Source organism: Scyliorhinus torazame, chromosome 11, assembly GCF_047496885.1.
Source record: "Scyliorhinus torazame isolate Kashiwa2021f chromosome 11, sScyTor2.1, whole genome shotgun sequence".
In the NCBI taxonomy this organism is placed as follows: Eukaryota; Metazoa; Chordata; class Chondrichthyes; order Carcharhiniformes; family Scyliorhinidae; genus Scyliorhinus; species Scyliorhinus torazame.
In genome coordinates, this window is record NC_092717.1 from 95778443 (window position 1) to 95792839 (window position 14397).

General features: G+C 46.9%; 1 protein-coding gene across 6 annotated transcripts in view; it reads right to left on the reverse strand.

The window, feature by feature from the left end:
* Nucleotides 1-5130: 5130 nt before the first annotated feature.
* LOC140385401 (uncharacterized) overlaps nucleotides 5131-14397 on the reverse strand; it is a 649931-nt gene continuing 640664 nt past the window's right edge. The window contains exon 32 of one of the 6 annotated variants that reach the window (XM_072467513.1): nucleotides 5131-6903. In XM_072467513.1, the coding sequence (XP_072323614.1) occupies nucleotides 6439-6903 (465 nt within the window). In that variant the 3' untranslated portion in view covers nucleotides 5131-6438. The remainder of the gene's footprint in view (nucleotides 6904-14397) is intronic. The other 5 variants (XM_072467511.1, XM_072467516.1, XM_072467512.1 and 2 more) reach the window with 5 other exon arrangements.

A 14397-nucleotide genomic window follows, 5' to 3' on the forward strand; every position in this document is an offset into this window, starting at 1 on the left:
TGTCATTCTGCTCAGTCTCCAGAGCTTGGTGCTGCGCCAGATTCATGAGGTACACCTGGGCGTCGAGAAGTGCAGACGCATATCCCGGCAAGCTGTCTACTGGCCCGGCATCAACAAAGACATCACAAACATGGTCCTGAACTGTGCTGTCAGTGGTTCCAGCCAGCGCAGAGAATGGAGACGATCCAACAGCATGACATAGTGACATCTCCGTGGTCCAAGGTTGGCATCAACCTCTTTCGTGTGAATGGTCGCGACAACTTATTGATCGACTATTTCTCGAATTACCCTGAGGTGCTGAAGCTCCCGGACCTCACCTCTCGGACCGTCATCAAAGCCTGTAAGGAGACGTTCTCAAGGCATGGCATCCCAATCACCATTATGAGCGACAATGGCCCGTGCTTTAGCAGTCAGAATGGTCCACGTTTGCCAGGTATACAATTTCCAGCATGTCACCTCCAGTCCGCACTATCCGCAATCCAATCGAAAAGTCGAGAAAGGGGTGCACATTGTGAAACAGCCCATCTGCAAGGCTGCGGACTCTGCTTCCGACATACACCTTGCACTGCTCTTGTACAGGGTGACTCCATTGTCCACTGGCATGTCGCCGGCTCAACTCCTGTTGAACAGGGACCTGCGGACGACGCTTCCAGCCGTACACTGCCCAACCTGGATCACCTCTCGGTGCTGCAGAAGATGCAGCAGCCCAGAGACCGTCAAAAGCAGGGCTATGATGCCCATGCCACTGATCTGGTCGTGCTATCCCCGGCAGACACTGTCAGGATCAAGATACCGGATGGTGGGTGGTCTGCCCCGGCTGTCGTTGTTCGACACACTGCGCCCCGCTCTTATGTTGTACGTATGGCTGATGGCTCCATCGTGCAAAGGAATCGCTTGGCACTGCGCAAAGTTGCCTGCCCGCAGCCACTTTCTCCTCCATTTCCATTTGTTGAATTGCCACCTCCTGATACCTCGCTCCACGAGGTTACCAGTCAGGCTTCCATCCCGCCTGTCAAGGCGCCGTCGTCCCCTCCGCCACCTCTCCGGCGGTCAACCAGGATCAGACGCAAGCCTGAGAGACTGGACTTGTGAACGTTTATTTTGTTTGCTCTGTTCTGTTGTCCTCCGTCAGTCACGTGGATCCAAGCTATGAATCTAGGCCGAAAGCCAAATCTACCAAGGATCTCAAACAAATAACCCCATTCAACCCTAACAAATGCCTTTCCCTCGTCTAATGAAGCAATCACCTCTGGCTCAGGGGCTGGAGAGGGGGACAAACCAACAATGAACATTGGTTGACAACTGCCTACCCTTAACAAACCCCGTCTGCTCCTCCGATATAACCCCTCGGTAGCAGGGTCCAAGGACATCGCCAAGGCCTTCACCAAAAACGTTGCATCTGCATTCAGTAACAAATCCTTATCCTTCTTTAAGATCGAGGAGATTGACAAATGCACCAATGTGGCTGACAATGTCCCCCGGGACATTGAATCCTTAAACATTTGTAACAGCAACGGGGCCAGCTGTCCACAAACCTCTTATCCGGTCCCAGCATCTTACCCGGCTGCATTAGACCCATGCATTTCATAACCTCCTCTAATGTCAGGGGACACACCAGTTCTTCCTTTCTCTCCGGCTCCACCACTGGGATAGGCAAACCATCCAAGAACTTCAACATTGACAACCTATCCTTTGGGGACTTTGACTTGTAAAGGTTATGATAAAAAGCCTCAAGAGCCTAACTAACCTTGCTGGGGCAGAGACCAACCTGCCACCTGAGACCTTTACCTGCACTATTTCCTGAGAAGCCGCCTGTAACAACAGCTGGTGCGCTAACAGGCGACTGGCCTTCTCCCCATGCTCATGAAACCCCCCTCTCGAACACTGTGTCATGTAAATCACCCAGGGGTAACACGGACTGCAACTGGATGCAGTTGTACTTGAAAGTAGACTCCGAACTTTGGTGTTGGTTCAATACGCTTTATTAAACTTGTTAAGCAGTGCACACAGTTCGCTGTGGGTTTGACACTCTACTAATCTAAGCGTGCTTACTATAACTAACTAGACCAGACTAGCTCTGAGTCACGTGTAGAAGGTGCTGACTGATACATACACCCTGATGTCACTACAGTTGTCACCAGTGGAAAGAGGCAGAGTGTTGATGCCTTGTGTGTTTTATAGTGCGAGATCACCTTCTAGTGTTCTGCCTGGTGATTGGTTGTGTTCTGTCCTGTGTGTTGATTGGCTGTACTGGGTGTCTGTCACTGCCTGTCTCTATCTCATTATGTGCATGAGTGCATATCATGACACATTGTAGCTGGCGTACCGCTCTGTCCGTCGAAAGCAGCCCAAACTCCACCAGCAATTTCTTTCTACTTACTAATAGTTCCGGTATCTGACTAACAAACGACTAGCGATCCACCTCCAGGATGGCATCCACCAACCTCTGCCTCTCCACCCTTTCATTCCTCTCTTTATGTGCTTTGTAAGAAATGATCTCTCCTCTAACAACCGCCTTCAAAGCCTCCCACAATGTGGAAGGGAAAGTCTCCTCACTTGTTAAACCCCAGATATTCCTCAACGGTGGAGGAAATTCACTCATGGAATCACTTATCCGCCAACAATGATGTCTCCAACGTCCACGTGAGACGCTGAGCGGGACCCGACCCCACCGGCAAATTCACAAAATGCGGAGCATGATCAGAGATCACTGTTGCCGAATACTCTGCCCCTCACAGCAGGGGCCTACCTACCATAAAGAAAACGAGCCTCGAATATACTTCTCATCCAGGTATAAAAATCTCCACAGGTCTACTCCCCCCATCTGCTCAATGAAGGCTAAAGACAGCCCACTCAAGAGAGTCGGCAAATTCTCCAACACAACCGCACAAAGAACCAGCTAGTGTCAGAAAACTAACCCGCCTGCCCTCCACCCCCTCCCTCCCAACAGCAACACACCCGACCAGCCCAGCAAGCAACGACCAGGCAAACAAAGACATCCCCTCCCTCCCCAGAGCCTACTCGAATCAATAAAAAAAACATTTATCTCAACCCCAGTACATTTCTCTCCATGAATGCTTCAGCTTCCTCTGGAGTCTCAAAGTAATAGGGTGGGTTTCTCTGTCGGTCTACACCGGAACCGGGAAACATGATTGGGCAGAGAATTTGGTGTAAGCCAAAAATCGAGGTAATGGAATACCATGCTCAACACTATGCTGCACGCTGGCATGGCATTCAAATTGTGCAGTATTGGAATATCATTAACGGGCCTGACCTGGCATTTTCCTGGCTTTCCGCAATGCTTCACCTCTACCAGGAGGAATTACCAACAACAAGGTTCACTTGTGGTATTTCAATTCAGGACACCGGTACCGTGGCTGCTGAGGGGATACAAAGTGCCCAAAATCGCTATAATGTGCTGAAAGCTGAGCCGCTGGTCAGGGGGAGTCTGCCACGAGCGGGGGGAACAGCGAGTGGTGGTTAGGAGATGGGCCGTGGGCTCGGGCATGGACAGGCATTGCCGCAGCCTGCAAGGCAGCCATACAGCTGTGAATGCTGCTGACTGCCCACTGGGAATTTAGTGCCGTTGGTCGTATGGGTGCCTCTCAGGCCACCCCTCCAGGTACCCTCTGGCCCCAGCTGACCCATCAACAGGATGGGCATCGTCCAGCGTAACCAGTGCCATCATCTTGGCTGGGATGAGGGTTAGCATGCATTACCTGGCGCTGGTGCTAGCCCATTAATGGGACCCGAATCTCTCTGGGACTGGTACCGCTTTCATCCACATAGAACACTCGCGATTCAGTCCCGACAACAGCACTTAGTCTCTCTAATGGAGAATTTGCCCATATTCTCTACTTTTATAATTCACGCGTAGGCGCATGGGGTAAACCGCGCCAAATTGAACCTACTGTGATACAATACAGTCTCTGCCTTATTAAATGCTGCACACCTCTTGGCCAGCTCCGCTCCAACATCTTGATAATTTAGCACCACATGGCGCTCCCATCAGCAATCGCGATGATTCATCGCCCACCAGAAAACCCTTTCTTTGTCCTTAAAGCTGTTCAAGCGCACAATGATCGCACGCAGAGGTTTACCTGCACGGGGATTCTGCCTCAACAACCTGTGGGCACGATCCAACTCTGGAGGGGTCACCATTTTCCCCTCCCACATTATCTTCCAAAACAACTGCGTCATGAACTTTGTCATGCTTGGGTCTCCAGCCCTTCCGGCAACCCAACCACACTCACGTTCTGTCTTCTAGACTGATTTCTCAAGTCATCCACCTTCGCTCTTAATGTTTTCTTATCGGCCTCCACCCATGCCATCTCCACCTCCAGGGAGATGATCTATCATTCTGCCTAGACAGAGCTACCCCCAACTCTTTCAGCTCCACACCCTGCACCTTCACCACCTTAGTCAGGGCCGCACAAATCGAGGATATCACCGTCTCAATCGCTATCTCATGGTCCCCGAGACCGCCCGGGGTAATTTCTGCAGCTCTACTACTAAGATCTCAGCAGTTAGTGGAGTGGACCTTGATACCACAGTAGCCTCTGACATTCTTTTTGCAGACAGGAGTCCCGAAGCTTCCCAGTTCAATGCTAATTTTATCTTTCACTGCTGCCTGATCTCGTATCTATTGTGTATCGCCTTGATGTGGGATACTTAACCGATCTATAAAAACAAACTTGAGCCCAAATATCTTACAAAAATCAGGTGAAAAGGGTGAAAAAAAGTTCTCTGGCCGGAGGCACCTCATGCGCGTCTTCTCCCCTACATGTCGGCGCCAGGAGTCTCTGTTTTTCTCCTGTTAAATCGTGCCCTGTATTATTTCCAGGCCAGGAAGTATGCCTTTCAGAACTATTTAATACCACTTGGGAAGTAACTTCTTGGAGCTGTTTGTGAGCAACTGAGAAATGAATCCCCCTTCGTTTCAGCAAAGACCCTGGCCTCTATTGGGTGCCTATCTATGAGGACCAGGCTGAGACTGAGAACACAAAATCTGTAGAATGCATTTTTGTTATTTTTGTATTTGAGTGTGAATACATTTCCAACAGCTCTGTAACAGTCAGATATACATATACACTTAGAAGTCACTTTGTTAGATTTGTAAGATAATAACAAAAATGTCATCAATTTTCTGGTTTTGAATTGTTTGCAGTCTGCATTGTATCAAATAAAAATCACTCGGTAGAATCACTTCCAAAACTGTATTGCAACTTCCCTTCCAAGTCTTACACTATCTGATCTGCAACAGTATCACTGTTCCTTCAATATAGCTGGGACAAAATGATGTAAATCCCTCCTTAATATCACGGTGGGTGTATGAACAGCACGTAGAGTGTAGTGATTCAAGGCAGCGCTTGCCACCACCTTCTCAAAGGCAATTAAGGATGAGTGATCAATGCTGTCCGCATTGCCATTGACACTCGCATCCCATGAATGAATGTATAAAAATATATTTAAAATTGCTTCTGCACAGTAAATTTTAATGAATCTTCAAGAGTAGGGTCTGCTCATGCTTTTTCAAATTAAGGTTCATTGGGTTTAAAATATTTTTCATTGAACTTAAAAACAATTTAGATGTGGTATAAGCATGGCTTTGAAAACTGTGCAGTCTGGATATTCTCTCACATTTTAAGAGATAACTGAAAATAAAATGGTGCCCACTCAGCTTGGTACAATGTCATTTTCAGATATTCCATCCCCTTTGATAAAAGTATCTTGTCGGCTGCAATCAAGAGACCAAACAAAGGTATTTATATCCATTTTAGTCACCAAAGCCATTAGCTAATTTTTAATCATACCTTTTAAGAAGGTATTTCAAGGAAAGAGATATGTACCATCTTATCCAACAATGCATCTTCAATCATGGACTGTCACGGATTGGGCAAAACCGTTGCTTAAGTATGCAGAGTTTTGTAATATTTGGATTGTATCCTCTATCTGTTGGTTATCATTGTTGCCAAGGTGTTGGATCAGTGGTGGTGACAGTTAGTACATAACTTGGAACAAAATTGACCATCAAACTCCTTCCTCCTGACATACAGAAGTTATAAAATTGGACACCTTTCTGAAAAAAGTAAATCAAGGAAGTTGTTTATGTAACAATTTGATAGAGTTTTAATTATTCAGAATACATAATATTTCTCTGGCTTCCTTTCATAGTCTGTTTTTTTTAAATAGTCTAGATACAGTTGTTCATCCATTTTCATTATTTTTTCCATTGGAATTACACATATTTTGTTGTAACCCGGCAATCAGTAAATATTTCATGCAAAGCTTACATTTCTAATAGTTTTTATATGGGGTCACCAATATTATTTTATTCCTATTAACTGCTTACAATGAACATGACAGTCTTTCAACCAAGGAGACCTTTAATTATCATTCTTTTCTCAAATATCTCTGAACTGGATAGCTCAAAATCCATTAGTTTTTGGAGGAACATGAAGTAACATGCTCAATTTGCTTGGTTAGTTCATTCATTTTGTCTGTCCAATATTCAGTGCTCTCTTGCAGCTGAGCAGAAAGCTCGCCAACTCGCTGGATCCAGTAAGATTTGTCTGGTAGCATAGGATCAGTTACCTGTGATATTTCCAGATCTTCTATGGCTAACTCTTCACCTCTTTCCTTTTGAGACACTCTGACTGGCTGTGGTTTAGGTACAGAGGAGCAGTGTAAAAGGGTTACTGGATCAGAAGCCACAGCCTTTTCAGGTAAAGGTACTTGCTGATTTGGTAGATGATCCAGGTGTCTTTGATCCTTCAGTCGGTTCCTAAGGGATCGGATAGTCTCACCATAGGTATCTGATTGCAATTCAAGCTGATGACGGCAGAACTGTTCTTTTTCCAACTCTCTTTTCTGTTTCAGGTTTTCTCTGCTGAGTGTGTTTAGCTGTTACAATTCAACAAAGAAGGCATATATAGTAAATTGAGATTTATTATTTTTGTTTATGCATAAGCAGAATCCTATATATATATATTATATATATATATATTCTCTCTAAATATATAAAGTAAAATGTAATATATAAAATGTATTATACAACACCAAAGAAGAATCATATCGAACTCAAAATGCAAACTCAGTTTCTCCACAGATGCTGCCATACCTGCTGAGTTTTCCAACACTTCCTGTTTTTACCTCTGAAATACTAGATCATTAATATAACCACTGTTCAACTGTCCCCTGCAGTTTTAGATACACCTCAGGAAGGATATATTGGCTTATACCTCACTCAGCGATCTGCGGTCTGCTTCCTATTCATCGCAACGGTCTGCTTGCCTGTAAGCCCAGTCCGTGATAACGTTCATTAGTGCTATGTTCCACAGTGCATTCCTTTCACGATCCTCATCTTTGCTTAAAGTTGCTTCATAGTTTTGCTCCATCCCACATCTACAATATCCACTAATCCTGTGTACCAGTTCACACTCTATAATTCTGACTTCATTGCTAATGGAACTGTTATGGATCTAAACATTTCCTAAACTCCTCCACAGTGTTACATCCCTTGCCAATAGCCTTTCCACACTCTATCTTTTCTATCCTCTTTTCAGTCACCCTCAACTTTCCCCCAATTTTTGTAAAGAATGTTGGGATGTTCTGCTACAATAAAGACAACTTGTTTTGAATGCCAGATTTTACATACATGTATATTGTGCATATTAATAGTGCAAACTCTATGATATAATGCCTGGAAACTACCAATATCAGATGCATGAGAAAAAAAAATCATCCGACTTGTTGACAAAGCAGCCTCAAGACGGCTCTAGCTTTTAAAAACATGACATTCAGAGTATTTGCTACATAATAATGCATTTTGTATGCACAGTTAGCATATCCACCATTGCATTATTGAGAGTAATGCATAGTTTGCATTACTGAATCCACCATATTTTATTCACCAATGTTACATCTTTTTAGATTAATTCCCACATGTAGTTAATACCTCAGAGAGATAACATATAACAATAAGAAAATAATATACTATGAATGTTTGTTATTTAAATACTGCAATAAATTCTAAAATCCAGTAGATGGTGTCTCGGGACAGATATTTTCCGAGGTTTGGGAAAATTTCGAACATTTGCAAAAACCCGAAGCAACTGAGTACACTTGAACCAGTTATTCTTCTCCATTTCCCAAGGCAGTAGTGAAATAGTGAAGCTAGGATTATTTGATTTAAAATTAACATTTTCATATATTTCACAGAATGTTATTTTTCAAACTATGTGCATTCTAAAAACTGCAAAATTCACAGGTTCAAAGGACACTTTAAACATAAAATTATAAACATAATTTTCATATGTTTAATTGCTTAGCAAAATAAAACCATACATATACCTTTTGCCCTTAGTTACAATTAAACAAATTAAACGGAATTGTTAAAAAAGTAGGCTTGTAGAAGTGTTTATGAAATGTAGATAATAGGCATGATCCATTCGAATGGGGACAGAGTCCCGTAGTGCGTGTGATTAGCTGGGTGTTTCCTGGTTCTTGGAGCGCTGAGAAACACCACGCTACCTGACGCCCATCCGGGGAGATGGGGGGGCCTCAGCGGGGAATGCGCAGCCGAAACCGCACTTAGCCCCATTCCTTGCAGTGAGGAGCTCCACTCACTCGAACTCCTCTGTGCAGGGAGACATCAGGACACCATTTTTAAATTGGCGGGATTCACATCGTGACGTCTTCCTACGTCGCGTTACATCTCGTGAGGCATGGCAAGCCAGGTAGATCCTGGAAGTGGGATCTCCCGGCATCTACTGGGTGCATTGTGCTGTTTTTCGGGAGCCAAATGTACATTTAGTAAGAGGATGAATCTGTCAATTTGTTGTTCAATATTTTTAAATCAAGCAAAATACAAAGACATGCCCAGAACTCTGGGTATGCAAGGAATTAATATCCTGAAAATTGCTGTCGTTCTTATGTTGACATATGTTAATATTTACATTGGGATTACAGCCTCAGGGACTAAACAAGAAACAACTTTATTTGATGCCTTTAGATTTGCTGTTGGCAAAGAAAATCTTAGGTACTAAAATTTGCACCACTGTGCCTTGACAGCATAGTGACTTTTTAAACTTGACAGTTCATTTTACTAAACAAGTTATTTGCATTCTATGCACACAGATGCTTTAAATCTTAAAAGTGTCAAATATGTTGTAAAAACATTAAAGCATTCCTGAATATGCGTACACGTCAAGATTAAAGCAGTAAATGCAGTCAAAAAATTATTTTTATGGTGATTTTCAGTTGTGAATTACATACAGATGTAATTCGTAATGACTCTATATGTAGAATTCATTAAAAATGGATGATTCTACCTGATAACCGTGGTTTAGAATAATGAAAACACTGCAGTAAGCTTGAAATGCCTCCAACATTGTTCAGTACAAGGCTTTCTTTAAAATATGAAAGAAATTACAGGATATAAGAACCATTTTTAATATTCATTTCAACTGACGAAGAATCTGAAAATAAATGTCACTTAGACATGTTCACCAGTAAATACAATTCTGTTATAATCACACATGCAGATTAAACATGCAATTTTTGAAATTAAACAAATTTACTGTGTCACAAACATGTAATTATGATATAACAGATGTTAAGCACAACTGTTTTAAAGGTACATTTCTGTTTTCAAAACTTTGACATGGGCGGAATTTTGTGCTAGTGTCTGCCGTCAGTGTAAATAGCGACGTGCTAAATCCTGCGAATGCTGGAAAACAAGATTCACACCAGCAAGATCTCATTTCCTGATTTTCCACGCCCCTTGCCCATGACATAACAGAAATTAAATTCATTTACAATTTAAATATGTCAACTTGTGGCTGTGCATGGACAGGATTGGCATGTCATTTGCGAGCCGTCCCACTGGGACTTCCACCCTCTCTGAATATTCATGAGGCACTGGCCAAACAGCTATAGAAAAACGTGAACCTGGCGACTTCACCTCTGAAGGGGTTATTGGAGGTGAGCACACAGGTCGTCATTCCACATCAGCGAGCTGAATGCAGACGGGGCACCGGCGAGGGGGAACCAGTTGGATCATTCTTGGGCGGAAGGGGGGGGGGCGGTTGTGCATTGGGTGGGTGGGTTAGCTGCTCCTGGGCCTTGGCGGGCCTTCTTTATTCCGTATCTCTAGGTCTCCAAGGAGTCTGGCACTTGGTGTGGACTTTGTGCCTCTTGTGACCCCTTTCTAGTATCGAAGACCTGTTTCCTTGGAAGGTTGGCCCTACTGGAGTGGCAGCTGGAAGTGGGTGGGGAAATGGGTCAATTCACAGAGCCAGCCAGGTGTAGTCTGGTGAAATGCCAGGCTGCATGGGCAGAGTGGGAGACTCTGACATGGGATGGTGATTAGCTCCATGAGGGCAAGAGGAACCTGACACAGAGGGGATGAAGAGGGCAATCACATTGATCCCCCACCTACAGGCTGCAAAGTGCTGCTTTAGGACATGAGCTGTATGGGTGTTCAATCTCACTGGTCCTCGAGTCCAGGCTATCATGGATGTAATCATGGGTGGCTGGCGGTTCAAGACGGGACTCATTTGATCCACATCCCATGAGAGCTGGGAAATGAAGGTGAAACCTAAGGATGAGGCTGAGTGCAAATTGGAGTCTTGAAATTTATGAAAAGAGCCTCGCCTGCCACAGGGGGAAGCCAGTTCCCTAATAACCCTTCCCTGGCGAGTCAATTATGTCCATTAGGTCTATGTTGTTATGCATCATTCTCCACTGATTGGCACCCACACTAGTTAACCCTTTAGTAGTGGAGCCCCCAAGCATTGAACTCCAAGGCTTACACTCCATAACAGAAAGGGGACACAGATGTAGCCCTAAATGCAAGGGGCAAAAACTACTGAGCTCATCAGTCAGCTCTGACACAACAATTTGGTGGCAGTGTTTCTTACCCCGGGTAGTCAGCACACAGGTCAAGTCCATGCACTCATGTGCCCTCAATTCTCATCCAGACGGGGAGTTAGGTGGCCCACCAGGCTATACAGGATAGATGCTATTTGGTCAGGAGTAGTTGGGAAAGGCTAGTGTGGGGACCTGGCCATTGTGTGAAAGAGAATGGAGTGAAGCTCATTAGAAAAGTGTTCACATGTGATGGGTGGATGACCCATGTGTTGAGAGGGCTATGGTTCAGGGCATCATCAGGACTCCTCGATGCTCACATTTCTGTTTCCTTCCTTTCAGTCTTTGGACTGAGAGGATAGTGAAGCCAGTCGGGTTGGCAGTGCTATTGTTAGTAGTGGACCAGCAGCAACAACGTCAACTTGCCGCTGTGCATGGATAGGACCAGTACCCTGCAGATGATGGGGTGGTAGGACCCCCTGAGTTACTGGAGGTGGCTCAGGAGACACTACCATCCACGTATCTACCGGACGCAGCATCACACCTCCAGGTGGAGATGCAGTGTTGGAGACGACTGCGTCTGTCCTGAAGGACAGTGAACCACGTGTGCCAGGTGATGCAGGAGTTGGCGCTTCATGGACTGAGAGGTCACCCTTTGCTGTGGCCTTGAAAGTTGCAGTCGCACTGAACTTTTATGCCAGCGGCTTGTTTCAGGGCATCATGGGGACCTCTGCAGCATCTTCCAGTCTGCTGCACAGCTGTTTAGCACAGGGCTAAATCGCTGGCTTTAAAAGCAGACCAAGGCAGCCAGCAGCACGGTTCAATTCCCGTACCAGCCTTCCCGAACAGGCGCCGGAATGTGGCGACTAGGGGCTTTTCACAGTAACTTCATTTGAAGCCTACCTGTGACAATAAGCGATTTTTATTTCATTTCATAAGTAAATAAGGCAAGTGACAGATGCTATTTTTGCAATGGCTCAGCAGCACATTGACTTTGAATGGACCAGGCGAGCCAGGATGCCAGGGCCATATACTTCGCCCACATGGCTTGCTCCAGTGGTACAGTGGTTGTATTGATTCTTCACAGTGCCAGGTACCGGGGTTCGATTCCAGCCTTGGGTGACTCTGTGGAGTTTACACTTTCTTCCTGTGCCTGCGTGGGTTTCCTTCGGGTGCTCCGGTTTCTTCCCACAGTCCAAGGATGTGCAGGTTAGGTGGACTGGCCATGCTAAATTGCCCCTTAATGTCCAGCGATGTGAAGGTTAGGTTACAGGGGATAGGGCGGGGTGGACAGGAGAGTGGACTTGGGTAGAATTCTCTTTTCAGAAGATTAGTGCAGACTTGATGGGCCGAATGGCCTCCTTCTGTACTCTAGAGATTGTATTAAAAAAAGGTGCAGTGCCTGATTTACTGTACACACGTAGTTCTGCACTCCCCATGGTGGCATTGGGCGCCATTTGTGAACTGCAAGGATTCCATTCACTCAATGTGCAGATTGTTGGCGACCATGCGAGGTTCATAATGCAGGTGTTTGTCTATTTCCTGGGAAGCATCCACCTAAGCTACATTCTTGGACACTCACAGATCCCGGCTGTCTTCAAGGAAGACCAGCGGCTGGAGGGATGGCTCCTCAGGGACAAGGGGAACCCTCTCAGGAAGTGGCTAATGATACTAGTGCGGAGGCCCCAAATACAGGCTGAGGCCTGATACAATGAGAGTCATGTTACAACACGTGTGCTGGTTGAGCAGACAATCCCCTTGAAGATGCAGTTCTGGTGCCTGGACCGGTCGGTGAGAGCCCTCCAGTACAGCCCTCAGATGGAGTCCATAAGGCATAGGAGCAGAAATAGGCCATTTGGCCCATCGAGTCTGCTCGTCTAATCTGATATCATCCTCAACTCCACTTTCTTGCCTTATCCCCATAACCCTTGATTCCCTTCATCAAATCTGTCTATCTCAGCCTTGGACATACTTAATGACCCAGCCTCCACACCCTCTGTGGTATAGAATTCCACAGATTTACTAACCTCTGAGAAAGGAAATTCCCCTCATATCTGTCTTAAATGCGTGAGCCCTGACATTGAGGTTTTGCCCTCTGGTGTTGGACTCTCACACATGGGGAAATAACCTCTCAGCATCTGCACTGTCAAGTCCCTGAGAATCCTATATGTTTCATTAAGGTTACCTCTCATTCTTCTCTAATGAGTACAGGCCCAACCTACTTACCTCTCCTCATAAGAAAATCCCTCAATACCCGGGATCAACCGAGTGAACCTTCTCTGACAGCCTCCAATCCCATGGGCTGGATTCTCCGGAGCTCTGCACCGGAATCGCGAAATGCGATCGGCCGGAGAATCGGCTCCGACGTCGAAATCGGAATCACAGCTTCCGCCGCACGGCCCGGACAATCGCATTAGGTGCCCCGATGACCGATTCTCCGGGGCCTCAGCGATTCTGCGGCACGGATGAGCCAAAGTCCTGACGGTGTGGTTCTAACCACCTGTAGAAAATCGTGACGCTGGCGTGCTGGCTGATGTGGTGGCAGGAGGAGATAGGGGTTGGCGTGGGGGACTGGGCTCCCGTAACGGACACCAGCTGTGTCTTCTGCAGGCGGGGCCTGCCAGGGGTGGGGGCTGGGAAGGGAAGGGGGGGGCACATGCAGAGCAGTCGGGGAGCCCCTGACATGACAGGGCGGTGCTCACGCAATGGGCTCCATTACGGTGGCCATCTTGTTGGCCACCCACCCCAGGCACTGGGTGAACGCAGGGTTAACGGCCGTATAGGTGGGTGCCGCCCCCCTCCCCGGCCACCCACCCAATCGGCGACACCCACTGGGGATCACCCAGGCCCACACCCGCGGCAGCCCCCAGTGAGGGCAGTGCCATGAAACGGTGGCCATGACAGCAGGGACGGGCACCAGGAGTGGGGGCACCAACGGGGCAGAGTGGGGGGCATGCTTGGCTGGGGAGCACGGTGCCAACCGGGTCCACCATGTAGCCCATGGCACCTGGTTGTACACGGCTGTATGCGCCATGATAACATGTATCCCCATACCGCCTGCAGAGTATAATGTTTGGGAACCATCCTACGATGCTGGCCGCCATGGCAGGGGCTGCGGCCCTGCATGCAACTCTGTGGCAGCGTGAAGTGAGTGCATGCGGTTCAGAGAGAAGGCGGAGGCCGCAGCAGAGGAGCAGGCCACGGAGGGGCAGGTGGCAGCCGCTCAGGCTGGAGGGGCGCCCGCCCGACAGGCCGAGGAGGAGGAACTGGGCGAGGAGCAGGAGGAACAAGACGAGGAGGAGAGGGAGCAGCTGGTGGTGATGCCAAGGAGGCGCCTGATGCAGCCCCACGTGTACCGGCGGCGCTTGTCCTTCGATGACCTCCCGGACCGGGCAAACTGAAGGAGACTGCGGATGAGCCGGGAAACCATCGCTCACATCCGCCACATGATGGCACACCTGGCACCGCGTGGGAGTGGGGGAGGACACCCACTATCTGTGGCCGTCAAGGTGACATTCGCCCTGAACG